This window comes from Haliotis rubra, unplaced genomic scaffold (genome assembly GCF_003918875.1).
Source record: "Haliotis rubra isolate DU_JTF1 unplaced genomic scaffold, ASM391887v1 Scf121, whole genome shotgun sequence".
NCBI lineage: Eukaryota > Metazoa > Mollusca > Gastropoda > Lepetellida > Haliotidae > Haliotis > Haliotis rubra.
Window position 1 is genome coordinate 575,529 of NW_025765126.1, and position 15,988 is coordinate 591,516.

General features: G+C 43.2%; 2 protein-coding genes across 2 annotated transcripts in view; one reads left to right on the top strand and one right to left on the bottom strand.

The window, feature by feature from the left end:
- Positions 1-2,607: 2,607 nt before the first annotated feature.
- LOC124265213 lies at positions 2,608-6,123 on the top strand. The gene is made up of 4 exons (XM_046700008.1): positions 2,608-2,783; positions 3,263-3,380; positions 4,092-4,137; positions 5,341-6,123. The coding sequence occupies exons 2-4, from the start codon at positions 3,263-3,265 to the stop codon at positions 5,984-5,986; spliced, it is 810 nt and encodes a 269-aa protein (XP_046555964.1). The 5' UTR covers positions 2,608-2,783; the 3' UTR covers positions 5,987-6,123.
- A 4,669-nt stretch (positions 6,124-10,792) lies between these two features.
- The window catches only part of LOC124264949 (arginine--tRNA ligase, cytoplasmic-like), a 141,617-nt gene continuing 136,421 nt past the window's right edge, over positions 10,793-15,988 (bottom strand). The window contains 3 exon segments of the mRNA XM_046699735.1: positions 10,793-11,417; positions 14,334-14,581; positions 15,752-15,810. Of these exon segments, the coding sequence (XP_046555691.1) occupies positions 11,308-11,417; positions 14,334-14,581; positions 15,752-15,810 (417 nt within the window). The 3' untranslated portion in view covers positions 10,793-11,307.

Below are 15,988 nucleotides of genomic sequence, written 5' to 3' on the forward strand. Positions count from 1 at the left end.
TTAGTTTTGTAATACATGATTTTGAAAAGGCGACCAGAAGGCAGAAGTTCATAACATTCATTTAAAAAGTGTGATGGATCCGATTGAATGGCCAGAGCTTTCTTCTTAACTTTTGACTCATACTGAAAAGGTAGAGGTTCGAAATTGAAGCCGCAAAGTTTGCTGGATATGTTTACAATTTTGTCAAGTTTGTTTTTCTGTGTAAGAGGAAAATTGCCATACCAGGCATGAAAGCAGAAAGTTAAAATACTATTAATGAATGTTTGGTAGAATAATTTTAAGATATTATTGTCTACATTAAATGATCGCCAGAAAGAAAAGCCTCTGTTGTGCTTTCCTATGTACACGATGTCATAACATGTGTGATTTCAGTCTTGTTTAGACCGCCTCCGTGGTGTAGTGGTTAGAGCGTCCGCCCGGAGAGCGGAAGGTCGCGGGTTCGATCCCCGACCGCATCATACCAAAAGACGTTAAAATATGGTACTTGTTGGTCCCTGCCTGGCACTCGGCATTAATGGGTACAACAAGGACTGGTCGGCTCGGAGTCAGTATAATGTGTCTGAGTGGGGTATTCATGCTTCACTGCGGCATGGTATCTCAGTGGGCTAGCACTATAAAACCAGCTTTAGTCTGGGCTAGTACAAGCAGCCGCACATACACATACACACGCATGCACGTCATCCTATGAGCGAAATATTCTCAAGCACGACGTATAACCCAATTTCACCTCACCTCACCTCAGTCTCGTTTAAATGAACGATAAACCATGCTTTCGTATTAAACAGCCCACATTTACTGTTTTGTTTAACATAGCAGTATTACAGCTATATGACGACAGACAAAATAATCGAGTCTTGACCACACAATCCAGTGATCGATAGTTGGAGCACCCTCAATCGCCTTGGAGATAGGAACGCACGCAATGAAGCAAGTCAACAAGCCTGACTACCCAACCCATTCGGCCGCCTCTCGCGACTAGGATAGCTTTCGAGTACATACAAACAGCAAACTTCCTATTTGTTGGCGACTTCAAAACAGAGCATCATATGATTCGATCAGTCAAAAATCTTGCCAAAAGTCAAAGAAGAGACTGTAAAATCATCTCCTTCTCACGAGATTTCCGGATCTTGGTGTAACGATCGCTTTGTGGAATATGTACCTCGTGACGGTGTGATTTTATGTTTACTTTACGATCTTTAAACTGTTGCAGATTTCTCTTTCTTGTAAATGACGGTTCAATAAGTCAGAAATGATTTGCAAATTATCTTCAGCACCGGTACTATCTGTTTGGTAACAATAATCTGCTGTACAGACCCTGAAGCAAATATATCCAAGAAAGCCCACGCAAGTCTAGCAAATGTGGCAAGTCTAGATTTCCACAGCTTCAGGAAAATTAAGAAAGTCACTGGGCTCCTTTTTATTGTATTTACAATTTTAATTTAAAACTTTTATTTTCTGTAAAATATGTTCATTTCAGAGACTAGCTGTTAGTCTATGGTAACAACTACATCATGGGTTATCCACGGCGACGTTGGCGACGGTGTTAGGTCATCACAGTAGTAGGACCACAACAAGAGACGCTTACTTTCTGCAGGAATCAGCACATCATTCCGTGGGACTGGGTTCGAGCTATGTTCAGTGATGAGTACCCTAGCTTGCCTCCTATGGAACACCTATCACCTATGGGATCATCTTGGCTCACTGCATCAAGAGAACACCTTGAAAAGGGCGATCCTCTAAATTCGAAATATTATTTCGGCGTCATGTTTCGTTTGTATATCTGCTTAGATTGACGGTCGCATAGTCAATAGCTCCATCAATAACTGTCAATTCAGTTGTTTAATTGTTTATTCCAGTATAAAGGCCACTGGCCCATGTTCACTATGTCTTATTATTTGGCGAGATTAAACATCAAGGATTGTCTTTCTTTTAAGAAGTGCAAGTTTTACAAATTGTGCAAAGTTATAAAGAATAGTATTATTTGTATAAGAGAACATAATATACTCGCAATTGACCAGAAAAACACATTGCTCTGGGTGAGGCGCTGACGACCTCGCTTTTAGCAGGGATAATCTACAACATATACAAAATATAATCTACGTTATATAGTCTCCCTGCTTTTAGTTACGATATCTGTGGTATTTGATAACACGTACATAATGTTTGTGTAAAACACAAACAAAACTCATTCAAAATATTTACTTTGTTTTTGTGGAAAATAATCCCCCAGTTTAATTTCTCCTGTCAGCCATTTGTATCGTATCTAAGATTGCATTTTGTGTATTCTATTTCGGGTACTACCCTAAGTAATTGTGTATAACACTGGTTAAACTGGTTAAGTAGGGTCACCTTTAGGGAAGCCTGGTTACCAGACATATGGTAATGTTTTAATAGCTCAATGAACGCACTAACTGAGAACTAATGCTGTTGGTCTCAAATATTTGTTGTGTAATTTGTAACAAAAATATACCCTGAACCTTTAACGTTAGTAAAGGAACGAACATCATGCTTGAGTAGTGTGAGGAAAGCAGCGCAGTATTTACAGTGCTGTCAAAGCTTTAACATAGGATGTGCCTCGACCCTGGTAACGACGGATGTGTTAGTGACGGAATAAACCGAGTGGACCCGAGTGCCGAACAAAGACAATTCTGATGACGTCACAGACAGAAATGACAGGGATGACGTCACAGAATAGTACCTTGACGAAGAGGATCAACAGGGCTTGGTTTTGCGCGTCACGATTGATGTTATTGCTATTTCACATCTGACTCCAATCTTAGAAGGTACTTGTTATCTTTTGTATGTTTCTACTGTCTCTAATGTAGCTACTATTGAAGGTTTTATTGATAGCGCTGTCTCCAATCATCTGAAAAACCACTTAATACACTCAAAACATGAATGAAAATTTGAGACTTGCCTGCTTGAGAATAGACGCAATTCTTATTGAAAACATAATCCGTAATTGTGCTAGAAAGGCCAAGTTATTGGTTTCAAAAGGGTTTTACTAGTTTTAGTTTTTGCTGCTAGCTTAAGAGATGTAAATAGAACAGTACATACATCGGGTAAAAACCCATCTTATTTTAGGTCATGCTTTTGCTCACAATGTTTTCTCTCAAAATCTTCGTACATACGTTATTTGTCTCAGTATAAATAATTGCTAATCCTATATTTCGAAGTTTTCCACAACTTCAGTAGTCAACATTTAAAACGTGGGTCTTTCATACTGTCGCGACCTGCATGTAAATCGAAACTATCACTGCAGATGACTCAGTATCGGGTAGAACGGTGGAAATACGGGGCACGCCTCTCTCCCGTCCTGGAGGAACCCGACCCCTGCCCGTCTAGCCCAACGGCATCGGACATACGGGAACATCTACTTGGTAGCTATATGCTTTTGAAACTGCTTACAATTGGTGTAACTGAATAAGTGTGTTTACCGCCGCTTTGATATATTCCAGTTTAAGCACGATGTGGTTTGAGAATGCTGGCCTCAGATATTTGAATCTGGTGAAACCCAATGCATGCATGGTTCTGTAAATGTCCTAAGACATTGCGAGACTGAACGTTGGCGTGTACATTGCATGTTTCTCATTACGTCATCGTTCTGTGCTTACTTAATTGTGAAACAATTCAGAAAACTGTTTGTTTATCAGATGACAAACTATTCTACAAAGAAGGCGGCTTTTGTATAGGTCAGAGTTAAGACATTGCGTAAAGTAACTTTTGTGTATTGCAAACTGTGTTATGCAAAGGTAATTATTCTCGCAGAGTATATATATTTTGAAAATTTGATTACATTTTGAAGACTTATGCTGATATCGACTATTGTTTGATATCGCTCTTAGTTGGTAGTTTAACCATTCAATCACATCTCCAGATGAGACCGTACTGTTATATTTGTATCAGTTGTTTTTCTTGGTATGAGGTGTTTGTTATGAATAAAACAAACGTTATCAATTTGAATTTCTCATTGATCATAATATTGTTGGCGTACGGTGTTGGTCGGTTTGAATGAAAGGCCACAAATACAATGTGTCCAACTTCAGCATATGGGTGTCCAGGTGTTTATATAATCCATATGGTTGTTGCAGCTCGATATATGGACATCAAATTTCAAGTCGGGATTGTAGTGGAAAGGTAAGCAACCACAGGTTCATAAACCTTCCATTTCCGTTCATGACAAATGAGAGTGCAAACATTACCTAAGCAGCTTTGTTTGTTGACGCCGCACTCTGCAATATTCCATCTATATGGCGGTCGAGGGAGAAAAAGTAACTCACTATAGTAATCCAGTTTCAGCTCTTGCCCAATTAGGCTGGAAATTGGAGGTTTATTTGTCTTGACCAACCCATTGATGCATAGTCCAGTAGTATTTGAATCGACACCTGCTTCACAGACAACATGGCGACTGCAGTACAGATTTCTGTCGATTGCCGGATTTGCTAAGCATGTGTACAGATACTTCCCAAATCTGTCCATGTGTATAACAACGTGCTCAAGTGATCAGATGAACATGGCGAAACATAATTGGGGCGAACCGGGAACAGAACCTACAGTCATTGATTTTTATCGAGCCCAACAGACGCAACTCTGCGTCGAATAGTAACGCCTTAGACGATAGGGCACCCACGCCCCCTTTGTTTGAGGGTAGACGGTCGGACTTTCCCATTCATTGTATGTAGTCTCTTTCATAACAATTCCTGAATAGCAGGCAGAAAACCCACCGTAAAAACAACAACATTCTAACTTTGGTTTTCCGAAACTCAAACTTGTATCGAATATTTTACGTACTGCTAAACATACTGATTATACAAATATTTCTTTGTACGCTTGCATTCATTGAAGTATATAAATACTCTCAGCGTTAGCTTTTTCATTCTGATGCGTCCGTAAACCAACAAGATGTATCGGCGACTTGCCCGTGTCGATATAATGTTGAAATGTTTAATATTTCCGAAACAAGGTAAATTTGAAATATCATAAAAAATACCCAGTTTTGAATATCCTCATAAACAGATTCCATCTGGCAAAACACCTGTGAAAATTACATAAATGGACCACTGAAAATCAGTGACGACCCTTGGTGTTCGCGAAAAGGGAAGCATGTCCTACCCTGCACGCAGCACCCAGAGATCATGAGTTTAGTTAGTTCAGCATGGCATTTGTGGTCACTGTGAGCCGGCGTTGTAGAAAGTGATTGGCAGGGAATATTTAGCTGAAATACGTTATTGATACAGTAAATGTATTAAGTATTGATGGTATAATGTCTTACATTAGCATGTAGTTATGTTGGGAGAAGGATGATATGACTCATGTGAAACATATTGTTGTCTCCTCCAGAGTTGTTGATCATCTCCTGGATGAGAACCAGAAGCTGCGACAGGAGAATGAGCAACAAGACCTCGACCTCGGACTCAGAGATTTTAAACTGGACAATCTCAACTACATGCTCAGCAGCAACATGGGTCCCGTAGATTTCCAGGAGGTGAAACGCAGGCTGGACAGACTCGCCAGCAGCTGGGGGGCAGAGAAACAGGCGGGAGTGGAGCAGAGGAAAATGTTAGAGGAAGAGCTGAAGCAGCTGAGATCCTCTCATCAGCTTGTTGTCCGTGAACTAGCAGCCCTCCGTCCACAGACTGCTCCACTGATCTGTCAGACTCAAGACAAGAATCGGGCAATTCTCACCGCTGTCGCTCCAACAGTCCAGGCAAAGAAGGCTCACAGACTCTGCACAGGAAGGTCCAAGAATACAAAATTCAGCGACATAAAATCACGAACGAAAGATCCTTCTGCCTCTGGAGACAGTCTCACTAAGGCCAAGGTCACAACTAAAAGTAAGAGCAAGACGAAGGTCACTTCCGGTGGAGGACTTATGTCAAAACACAAGCCAAGTCTTAAAACAGAAAAGAAACCCATCCCACCTGCAAAACCTAAAGCCATTCCTGTTCGGGTAACCAAGGACACCTCTGTTCGGAAGAAGCGCTAAGAAACTGTCTTCTCTTTTAAATAGTTGTCAATGTAGGTGTGAAAAGTGCCAGGAATTGGCTTCAAATTTGCAATACATTAGTAACATGATATAAGTGATTGGTTCAATTAGGTAAATGAATAAAATTGTAGATGTTTCTCAAGCGTCGTGTGCTCACTCACAGCTCTTGACTTTTGTATGGAAGGTCTACCAGAAAATACAAATAACAGAAAGTCACAAATAGAAAGACGTCGACCGTAACACTTTCTGCGTTGATACGAAATATTCCAAGCATCTCTCTGTTACAAATTACAACAGAATTACTACACCAGTCGAACATTTGAATGAATGGTTTGTATTGCAGATTGGCAAAGCAGGGTATCAAGTCTATTTAATAAAGCTCTCGATAAGAACTTATATTATTTGAATTATTTGCCACAACATAGGTGCTATCTTGAACAATTATCGCAGGTCTGTCTGTCCATTTTTAAGAAAGCAGGTACCCACTGGGGATCCTCCGAGACATAGAACACCGAGGAAGACCAATGACCGTGATGACCTCGTCTGGCCGGATTTAGAACACCGAGGAAGACCAATGACCGTAATCCTCCGAGACATAGAACACCGAGGAAGACCAATGACTGTGATGACCTCTGGGGCCGCCCACTGGGGATCCTCCGAGACCGAGAAGACATAGAACACCAAGAACACCGAGGAAGACCAATGACCGTGATGACCTCGTCTGGCCAGAATTAGGTTTTCAGAGCATGTACAGTTTTCATACGTATCACATCCAAAACGTGGATGGTGCTTGATTAAAGCTCATGTGCGTACATACGTCCTAGTAGACCGTCCCACTAGACAACAGTCCTGGACCCCGTTCACAAAGCACTACAACTGTCCTGAGTCTGTGTTAAAGTAAAGGATTGTCCTTACTGTTAGAGGCATTACCTGCAGACCTCCCTGAAATACCAAGGACCCCTTTCACGCCATCTTGTTGACTAACTATTAAGTTGAGGCAGGGATGAACGACGAGAATGGTTTCAGCGGGACAAAGCCAGAATATTGTTGCCTAACCATTCGAATGCCGGGTGCTCGAAAAATCCGGTCGATTTGCGTGTGAAACACAGGGACTTGTATTGCTGAAAATAATACGTCCTAGATCCAACACTCGTTCGCTGATAGACATCTTCATATTACTTATTTACTTATTTTGGACTGTTAGGTATTATTCTCAGCAAAGCAAGCCCCTGTGGTGTGAAACATATTTACTTCAATGTACCCTATGTGTTTATTACCTCTGTGGATTCGAGTGAGAACAGGCTCCCAGCAACCGTTCCTGGTCGATTTTGTTCATTGTGTCCTCGTAGCCTAATGGGATGGGTCGAGGCTCACAATATCCACCACTGATTGGTGTGTGTGGGATTTTCAGATTACGACCCTGACCCTGGAATTGGAAGTTCTGACAAACCAATTTTGTACCTTCCAAGGTGTGTCATTGGATCCATATCGATCTATATGTACTAATGATGTCAGTGACTGAATTGACGGGACCAAAATCGATTACTTACAGACCACGGCCGCTGGAAAGTTAGTGTTAAATAACAAACAGGATTGACTGTAGGGCACTATTGTATGGAGTTAATGGGTGAGTTAGGTTAAATGAGTGTAACCACAATGAGCTAGAAAAGCCTGTAGTGATACACTTTTACCACCTTAGTGAAACCCACAAGCCATGATATGGTGCTGACCAAACACAATCAGGGTCAAACCACAATCAAATGTTATATCAAAGGACACTACATCGATATGTGGCACCTAAGATGACTGGTTCACCCCAGCACACATGTACAGACTATATCACACGAGTGTACTATTACACAGGTGTACTGACTGCATCAGTAATACCAATTTATGACCATTTCGGGTAGTATTTGCAAGAACCAGATAGCTCCGAATGTACAGACTATATCACACCAGTGTACTGACTGCATTACACACATGTACTGACTGCACCACACATGTGTACTGACTACATCATACACACATGCTGACTGCATCACACACTACATCAAACACACTGACTGCATCACACAGGTGTACTGACTGCATCACAGGTGTACTGACTGCATCACACAAGTGTACTGACTGCATCACACAGGTGTACAGACTATCACACGAGTGTACTATCACATAGGTGTACTGACTGCATCACACAGTTGTACTGACTGCATCATACAGGCGTACTGACTGCATCACACAGGTGTACTGACATCATCACACACATGTACTGACTGCATCACACAGGTGTACTGGACTGCATCACACACATGCACATATCACACAGGTGTACTGACTGCATCACACACATGTACTGACTGCATCACACACATGTACTGACTGCATCACACAGGTGTACTGACTGCATCACACACAGGTGTACTGACATCACACAGTTGTACATCACTGGTGTACTGACTCACACAAGGTGTACTGACTGCATCACACAGGTGTACTGACTGCATCACACATCACACATGCTGACTACATCACCAGGTGTAGGTGTACTGACTGCATCACACAGGTGTACTGACTGCATCACTGCATCACACACATGGTGTACTGACATCACACAGGTGTACTGACTGCATCACACAGGTGTACTGACTGCATCACACACACTGACTGCATCACAGCATCACACATGTGTACACACTGTACTGACTGCATCACACAGGTGTACTGACTGCATCACACAGGTGTACTGACTGCACTGTACTGACTGCATCACACAGGTGTACTGACTGCATCACACAGGTTGTACTCACTGCATCACACACATGTACTGACTGCATCACACAGGTGTACTGACTGCATCACACACAGGTGTACTGACTGCATCACACAGGTGTACTGACTGCATCACACAGGTGTACTTCAAACATGACTGCATCACACATGCATCACACAGGTGTACAGACATCACACAGGTGTACTATCACACAGGTGTACTGACTGACTCACAAAGCATCACACAGGTGTACTGACTGCATCACACAGGTGCACACAGGTGCACTGCACACAGGTGTACTGACTGCATGACTGCATCATCACACACACAGGTGTACCTATCACACACATGTACTTGACATCACACAGATACTGTACTATCAGACACAGGTGACTGCATCACAGGTAATGCCCGTGTACTGACTGCATCACACAGGTGTACTGACTGCATCACACACAGCATCACACAGGTGTACTGACTGCATCACACAGGTGTACTGACTGCATCACACAGGTGTACTGACACACAGGTGCGCATCACACAGGTGTACTGACAGCATCACAGACAGGTGTACTGACTGCATCACACAGGTGTACCTACTGCATCACACATGGTGTACTGGTGCACTGACACACACACAGGTGTACGACTGCACACAGGTGTCACACGGGTGTACTGACACACCGCATCACACAGGTGTACTGACTGCATCACATCACAGGTGTACTGACTGCACACACAGGTGTATTACCGCATGTACTGACATCACACAGGTGTACTGGACATGCCACGCAGGTGTACTGACTGCATCACACAGGTGTACTGCATCACACAGGTGTGCATCACACACAGGTGTACTGGTACACTGCATCACACAGGTGTACTGACTGCATCACACAACTGACTGCATCAATACCTGACTGCATCACACACAGGTGTACTGACTGCATCACACAGGTGTACTGACTGCATCACACAGGTGTACTGACTGCATCACACAGGTGTACTGACTGCATCACACAGGTGTACTGACTGCATCACACAGGTGTACTGACTGCATCACACACAGTGTACTGACTGCATCACACACACATACTGACTGACAGCATCCAGCAGGTGTGACTGCATCACACAGGTGTACTGACTGCATCACAGGTGTGTAATGACTGCATCACACAGCTGTACAGTGTGACTGCATCACACAGCTGTACTGACTGCATCACACAGGTGTACTGACAGCATCACACAGGTACTGACTGCATCACACGCATGTACTGACTGCATCACACAGGTGTACTGACTGCATCACACAGGTGTACTGACAGCATCACACAGGTGTACTGACTGCATCACACAGGTGTACTGACTGCATCACAGCGTGTACTGACTGCATCACACATAGGTGTACTGACTGCATCACACAGGTGTACTGACTGCATCACACAGGTGTACTCACTGCATCACAAGGGTGTACTCACTGCATCACATAGGTGTAATGACAGCATAACACAGGTGTACTGACTGCATCATACGGGTGTACTGACACCATCACACAGGTGTACTCACTGCATCAAAAAGGCGTACTTACTGCATCACATAGGTGTACTGACAGCATCGCACAGGTGTACTCACTGCATCACAAAGGTTATTCACTGCATCACACAGGTGTACTGACAGCATCACACAGGTGTACTGATTGCATCACAAAGGTGTACTGACTGCATCACACAGGTGTACTGACAGTATCGCAAGGTATACTCACTGCATCACAAAGGTGTACTGACAGCATCACACAGGTGTACTCACTGCATCACAAGGGTGTACTCACTGCATCACATAGGTGTAATGACAGCATAACACAGGTGTACTGATTTTATTACAAAGGTGTACTGATTGCATCACACAGGTGTACTGACTGCAACACATAGGTGTACTGACTGCATCACACAGCTGTACTAACTGAATCAAACCAGTGCAACGTTTCTAGTATGGTTCGGTTGAGTACATCACAGAAATTTGCAAAAACACATCACACATAATGTAAGAGCAGTTTATTCACAATTGTTTCTGAACAAAAGTATACTCCAAGTATACAAATCATCACATTACACCATTTTCTGACGTAAATCCAACTCTGGATGGCTGGAGTTTTCAACAGCAGACATTTGACAGTTGAACAATCTTCATCCAGACGCAGGTATTTGCAGTATCTGTGTTTCGGCACTGAGTACCCTATTTGTGGTTTAATTTACAACAACACATAATCTGTGTGACAAACTTACGTAACTTGATAAAACATTTGATCCAACACACCTAAAGAACATTGACATTTCCTTTTCTTTAGAACCTATTTGTTGAGAAAGTCAGTTTGGGGCTAAAAACAGATGGAGTATAGTGTAAGCAATAATCTCATTAATTCCGGATTCGAACATGGACATAAACCAAAAACCATTTCACTGATTGACTGCCAATGCAATCTGGTATAGGGACAAGGGGGAGATAACTGCGTGATAGTATTTCAGCCTAATAATGGTGTGCCCTTGGTTGTCCTCTACATCTTCTCCAGAGGAGTGATGGCCAGGATCTGGAAGATGGCACTGATGATGTTCGTCGTGGCTTCACAAAGTAAGAGACGACTCATGTTGATCTTCTTCACTTCACCTGAAACACACAAAGACATAACACATCACAAGATGTCTCCCTCAATCAACAGGACACAATAACATGGACATGCATTGGGATATGTCAGGGAGATACACTGATAGCTACACTATATGTCAGGGAGATGCACTGATACCTACACTATATGTCAGGGAGATGCACTGATAGCTACACTATATGTCAGGGAGATGCACTGATAGCTACACTATATGTCAGGGAGATGCACTGATAGCTACACTATATGTCAGGGAGATGCACTGATAGCTACACTGCACTATATGTACACTATATGTCAGGAGATGCACTGATAGCTACACTATATGTCTATATGTCAGGGAGATGCACTGATACTACACTGATAGCTACACTATATGTCAGGGAGATGCACTGATAGCTACACTATATGTCAGGGAGATGCACTGATAGCTACACTATATGTCAGGGAGATACACTGATAGCTACACTATATGTCAGGGAGATGTACTGATAGCTACACTATATGTCAGGGAGATGCACTGATAGCTACACTATATGTCAGGGAGATGCACTGATAGCTACACTATATGTCACTGATAGCTACACTATATGTCAGGGAGATGCACTGATAGCTACACTATATGTCAGGGAGATGCACTGATAGCTACACTATATGTCAGGGAGATGCACTGATATAGCTACACTGCACTGATAGCTACACTATATGTCAGGGAGATGCACTGATAGCTACACTATATGTCAGGGAGATGCACTGACTACACTATATGTCAGGAGATAGCTACACTATACACTATATGTCAGGAGATGCACTGATAGCTACACTATATGTCAGGGAGATGCACTGATAGCTACACTATATGTCAGGGAGATGACACTGATAGCTACACTATATGTCATATGTCAGGGAGATACACTGATAGCTACACTATATGTCAGGGAGATACACTGATAGCTACACTATATGTCAGGGAGATGCACTGATAGCTACACTATATGTCAGGGAGATGCACTGATAGCTACACTATATGTCAGGGAGATGCACTGATAGCTACACTATATGTCAGGGAGATACACTGATAGCTACACTATATGTCAGGGAGATACACTGATAGCTACACTATATGTCAGGAGATGCACTGATAGCTACACTATATGTCAGGGAGATGCACTGACAGCTACACTATGTCAGGGAGATGCACTGATAGCTACACTGTTTTGTCTCAAGACAGTTTACAAGATACATTGCAGGCACCATAACACATGAACCAGACATCCCGCACCTTAAAACATCCACAAATTTCCATTTCAAAGTCTTTCTACAACTATCACTCACGATGTTTGGGAACTCGCTCAGTCAGGCCAGGAATCTGTAACCTACCCTGGGAATGTTTAATGTTCCGAACGACATTTTGCACTTGAATAACATTTGTCATTCATTGTGAACAAGTTTGTAAATGAGAAACTCTCATCCACTCCATTTGTTTTTGTAGGTTTGAGAACATTTGTCTGAGTTTATCTGGGGAGTCAAGTCTCCCCATGTCAAGCTGCCCACACAATGACATGGCTCACAGCACATTACACACGATTGAGGAAGAAATGCTTGGCTTTCTCATTTATTTACTGTGATTAACTGGGGGAAGAAAAACATGCTTTTAAAGAGTGACTCAGGTTCTTCCTTACATTAATTTCTCCTCAATCAATAAAAACACATTCCAAGCTGATTGTCTAGTGAAGTCCTGTCTGTGGCTGTTGAAGAAGAGACTGTGGCAACCAGGGTTCAGGCACTGTGAGTTGTGAAGGGATCCAAGGAGTGAGGGGGCTCTCAAGATAGAGTGAGGGGCATCCTGAGGGCAAGTAAGGGAGCTCCAGGGAGTGAGTGAGGGGGATCTTGAGGGTGAGTGAGGGGGTTCCCCAGAGGGGGAGAGAGAGAGAGAGAGTGAAGGGGATCCTGAGGGTGAGTGAGGGGATCCTGAGGGTGAGTGAGGGGTTCCAGAGATTGAGTGAGGGGGATCTTGAGATTGAGTTGGAGGGATCTTGCGATTGAGTTTGAGGGATCCTGAGATTGAGGGGATCCTGAGGGTGAGTGAAGGGAATCTGAGGGTGAGTGAAAGGGATCCTGAGGGTGAGTGAGGGGGATCCAGAGGGTGAATGAGGGGTGGGGATGCAGAGATAGAGGGCGGGGTTACAGAGATAGAGGGTGGGGTTACAGAGATGAGTGAGGGGGTTACAGAGATAGAGGGGTGGGGTTACAGAGATAGCGGGTGGGGTTACAGAGATAGAGGGCGGGGTTACAGATGTAGCGGGCGGGTTACAGAGTGTAAATGTCAATGAGTGAGTAGGAAGGTTTCAAACTTAAAGGATTTCAGAGATAGCGTTGGAGTTACTATGAGGTTCAGTTCAGAGAATGATTAAGGTGCCTAAAGAGAGTGGTTTAGATTATTACAGATATTGAGAGTGGTCATTAACAAATTCAGTGAAGAGGGGATTGAGAGTGACACTGACTGATAATATGATCCAAAGCCTCAGTGCCAACACACCAGAAACAAGTGACCATGGCTGAAGACCACCAAGTATTCTCCTACTACAAGCATGCGTTGCTGGGGACCAACTGGGACACACCACGAGGGGCCTACATGTGGGATTTACATAGGTTGTCAGGAGAGTTGGTCAAACACAACACCAAGCAAGGGGAGCAATTCTTGAAGGTATAGCACAAGTCAAGAGCATTTTACAGCATCTTCCAATCTACAGGAGTGAGTGAGGGAGGGAGGTGAGTGAGTGAGTATGGTTTTACGCCGCTTTTAGCAATATCCCAGCAATATCTCAGTGGGGACACCCGAAATATGAAGGAAGGAAGTAATTGTGGAGTGAGTATGCAAATGAGGAGACCAAGTTTTAATTTAAAATTTAGTGCATCACCTGTCTGTTTGTCCTTCTCGATGCAGTAGCAGTTGTCATAGAACTCTGTGAAGGTCGTGGAGATCTCGTACAGGTAGTCACACAGGGTGTGAAGGTATAGGTCATCAAGGATTTTACAGATGATCTCTGGGAAACGTAGCAGACATTTGGCCAACTTCCACTCCTTCTCATGACTCAAGTCAATGAGGGTAGTCTTTGCAGCCTTCTTCAGATCCTCTGCAGACACATTGGCCAGACGGGCAATTGACCTGACAAGACAAAAAGGCCCATTGGTTGTTAATTAGCAGACACTCAGAGATTTGGGAGCAAAGTTTCAAGACATACCTTCAGATTCTGCTAAACAAAGACTTAAGATTACACAGTCAGTTTTGTTCAACAGAAGTTTGACAATTTCCAGTGATATCATGGGGTGTTAGTGATGCAGGCCTATGATGTTCACCACTGTGGTGAAATCCCCCAACACGGGTACTGTGTGAGAAACCTGGAATCTGGAACTCGGAACCCCAAACACAGGTATCTGGAACACGCCTAACGGGTTTGTTGCATTGTTTTAATAAACTGTAAGGAACTTGATTCCCTTCAATAAGTTCTTAACTGATTCCTGAATGAAAAGGACAATTATGTTTCAGTTCTGAAACTGTACATCTATATGAAGCAAGCTAGGCAGCAATTGCTGTTTTGCAGGTTTGGATTCAGTAGACCATCATTTCAACAGTTCACACACACAACAAAATCAACAAACAGGTACATATGTTCACAACAAAATGCACATGCCAGAATTCTGCGATTTTCTCTGTGATCTTAGACCTCATGTGAGTTGCAGATAAGTGAAGTAGGTTTTATCAGCGTAAATGACTTGGGTTTCACAGTGAGCGAGTGTGGTATAACACCACGTTGAAAACTATTCCAGTTATGTCTAATCTGGGTAGAAAGTGCTGCAAGTCTCAGACATTTACCACTTTGGGGAAACCAATGAGAACAGGTAAGCTCAGGAACCCATGAGCACAGGTAAGCTTGGAAACCATGAGCACAGGTAAGCTCAGGAACCCATGAGCACAGGTAAGCTTGGAAACCATGAGCACAGGTAAGCTCGGAAATCCATGAGCACAGGTAAGCTCAGGAACCCATGAGCACAGGTAAGCTTGGAAACCATGAGCACAGGTAAGCTCGGAAATCCATGAGCACAGGTAAGCTCAGGAACCCATGAGCACAGGTAAGCTCGGAAATCCATGAGCACAGGTAAGCTCAGGAACCCATCAGCACAGGTAAGCTCGGAAATCCATGAGCACAGGTAAGCTCAGGAACCCATCAGCACAGGTAAGCTCGGAAATCCATGAGCACAGGTAAGCTTGGAAACCCATCAGCACAGGTACTGCCATGGAGGACTGGGTCACCTGTAGAGTGACGAATGTGGTTACCTGATACGAGTGTTGGCATATAGTAGGTAGGCAGCTGTGTTCCCTCGATCATCCAACATCTGAAAAAAGATAGGTCTTTATTTATCTCACATGACAAAATCTTTGTGTCTGCATGTCAGCGAGCAGAACCACCTGATCCCATTAGTTGCCTCTTACGACAAGATCAATTCTACACCAGATCTTCGTGGATGGAGATTTCTTTGATATACATTGTCAACATACAAGTGTTGTAGTACA

Coding starts and splice junctions, on each gene's coding strand:
- LOC124265213 (XM_046700008.1), top strand. CDS start 3,263: ATGACTCAGTATCGGGTAGAACGGTGGAAATACGGGGCACGCCTCTCT. Junction 3,381..4,091: donor CATACGGGAACATCTACTTG/GTAGCTATATGC, acceptor TGGTTGTTGCAG/CTCGATATATGGACATCAAA. Junction 4,138..5,340: donor GTCGGGATTGTAGTGGAAAG/GTAAGCAACCAC, acceptor TGTCTCCTCCAG/AGTTGTTGATCATCTCCTGG.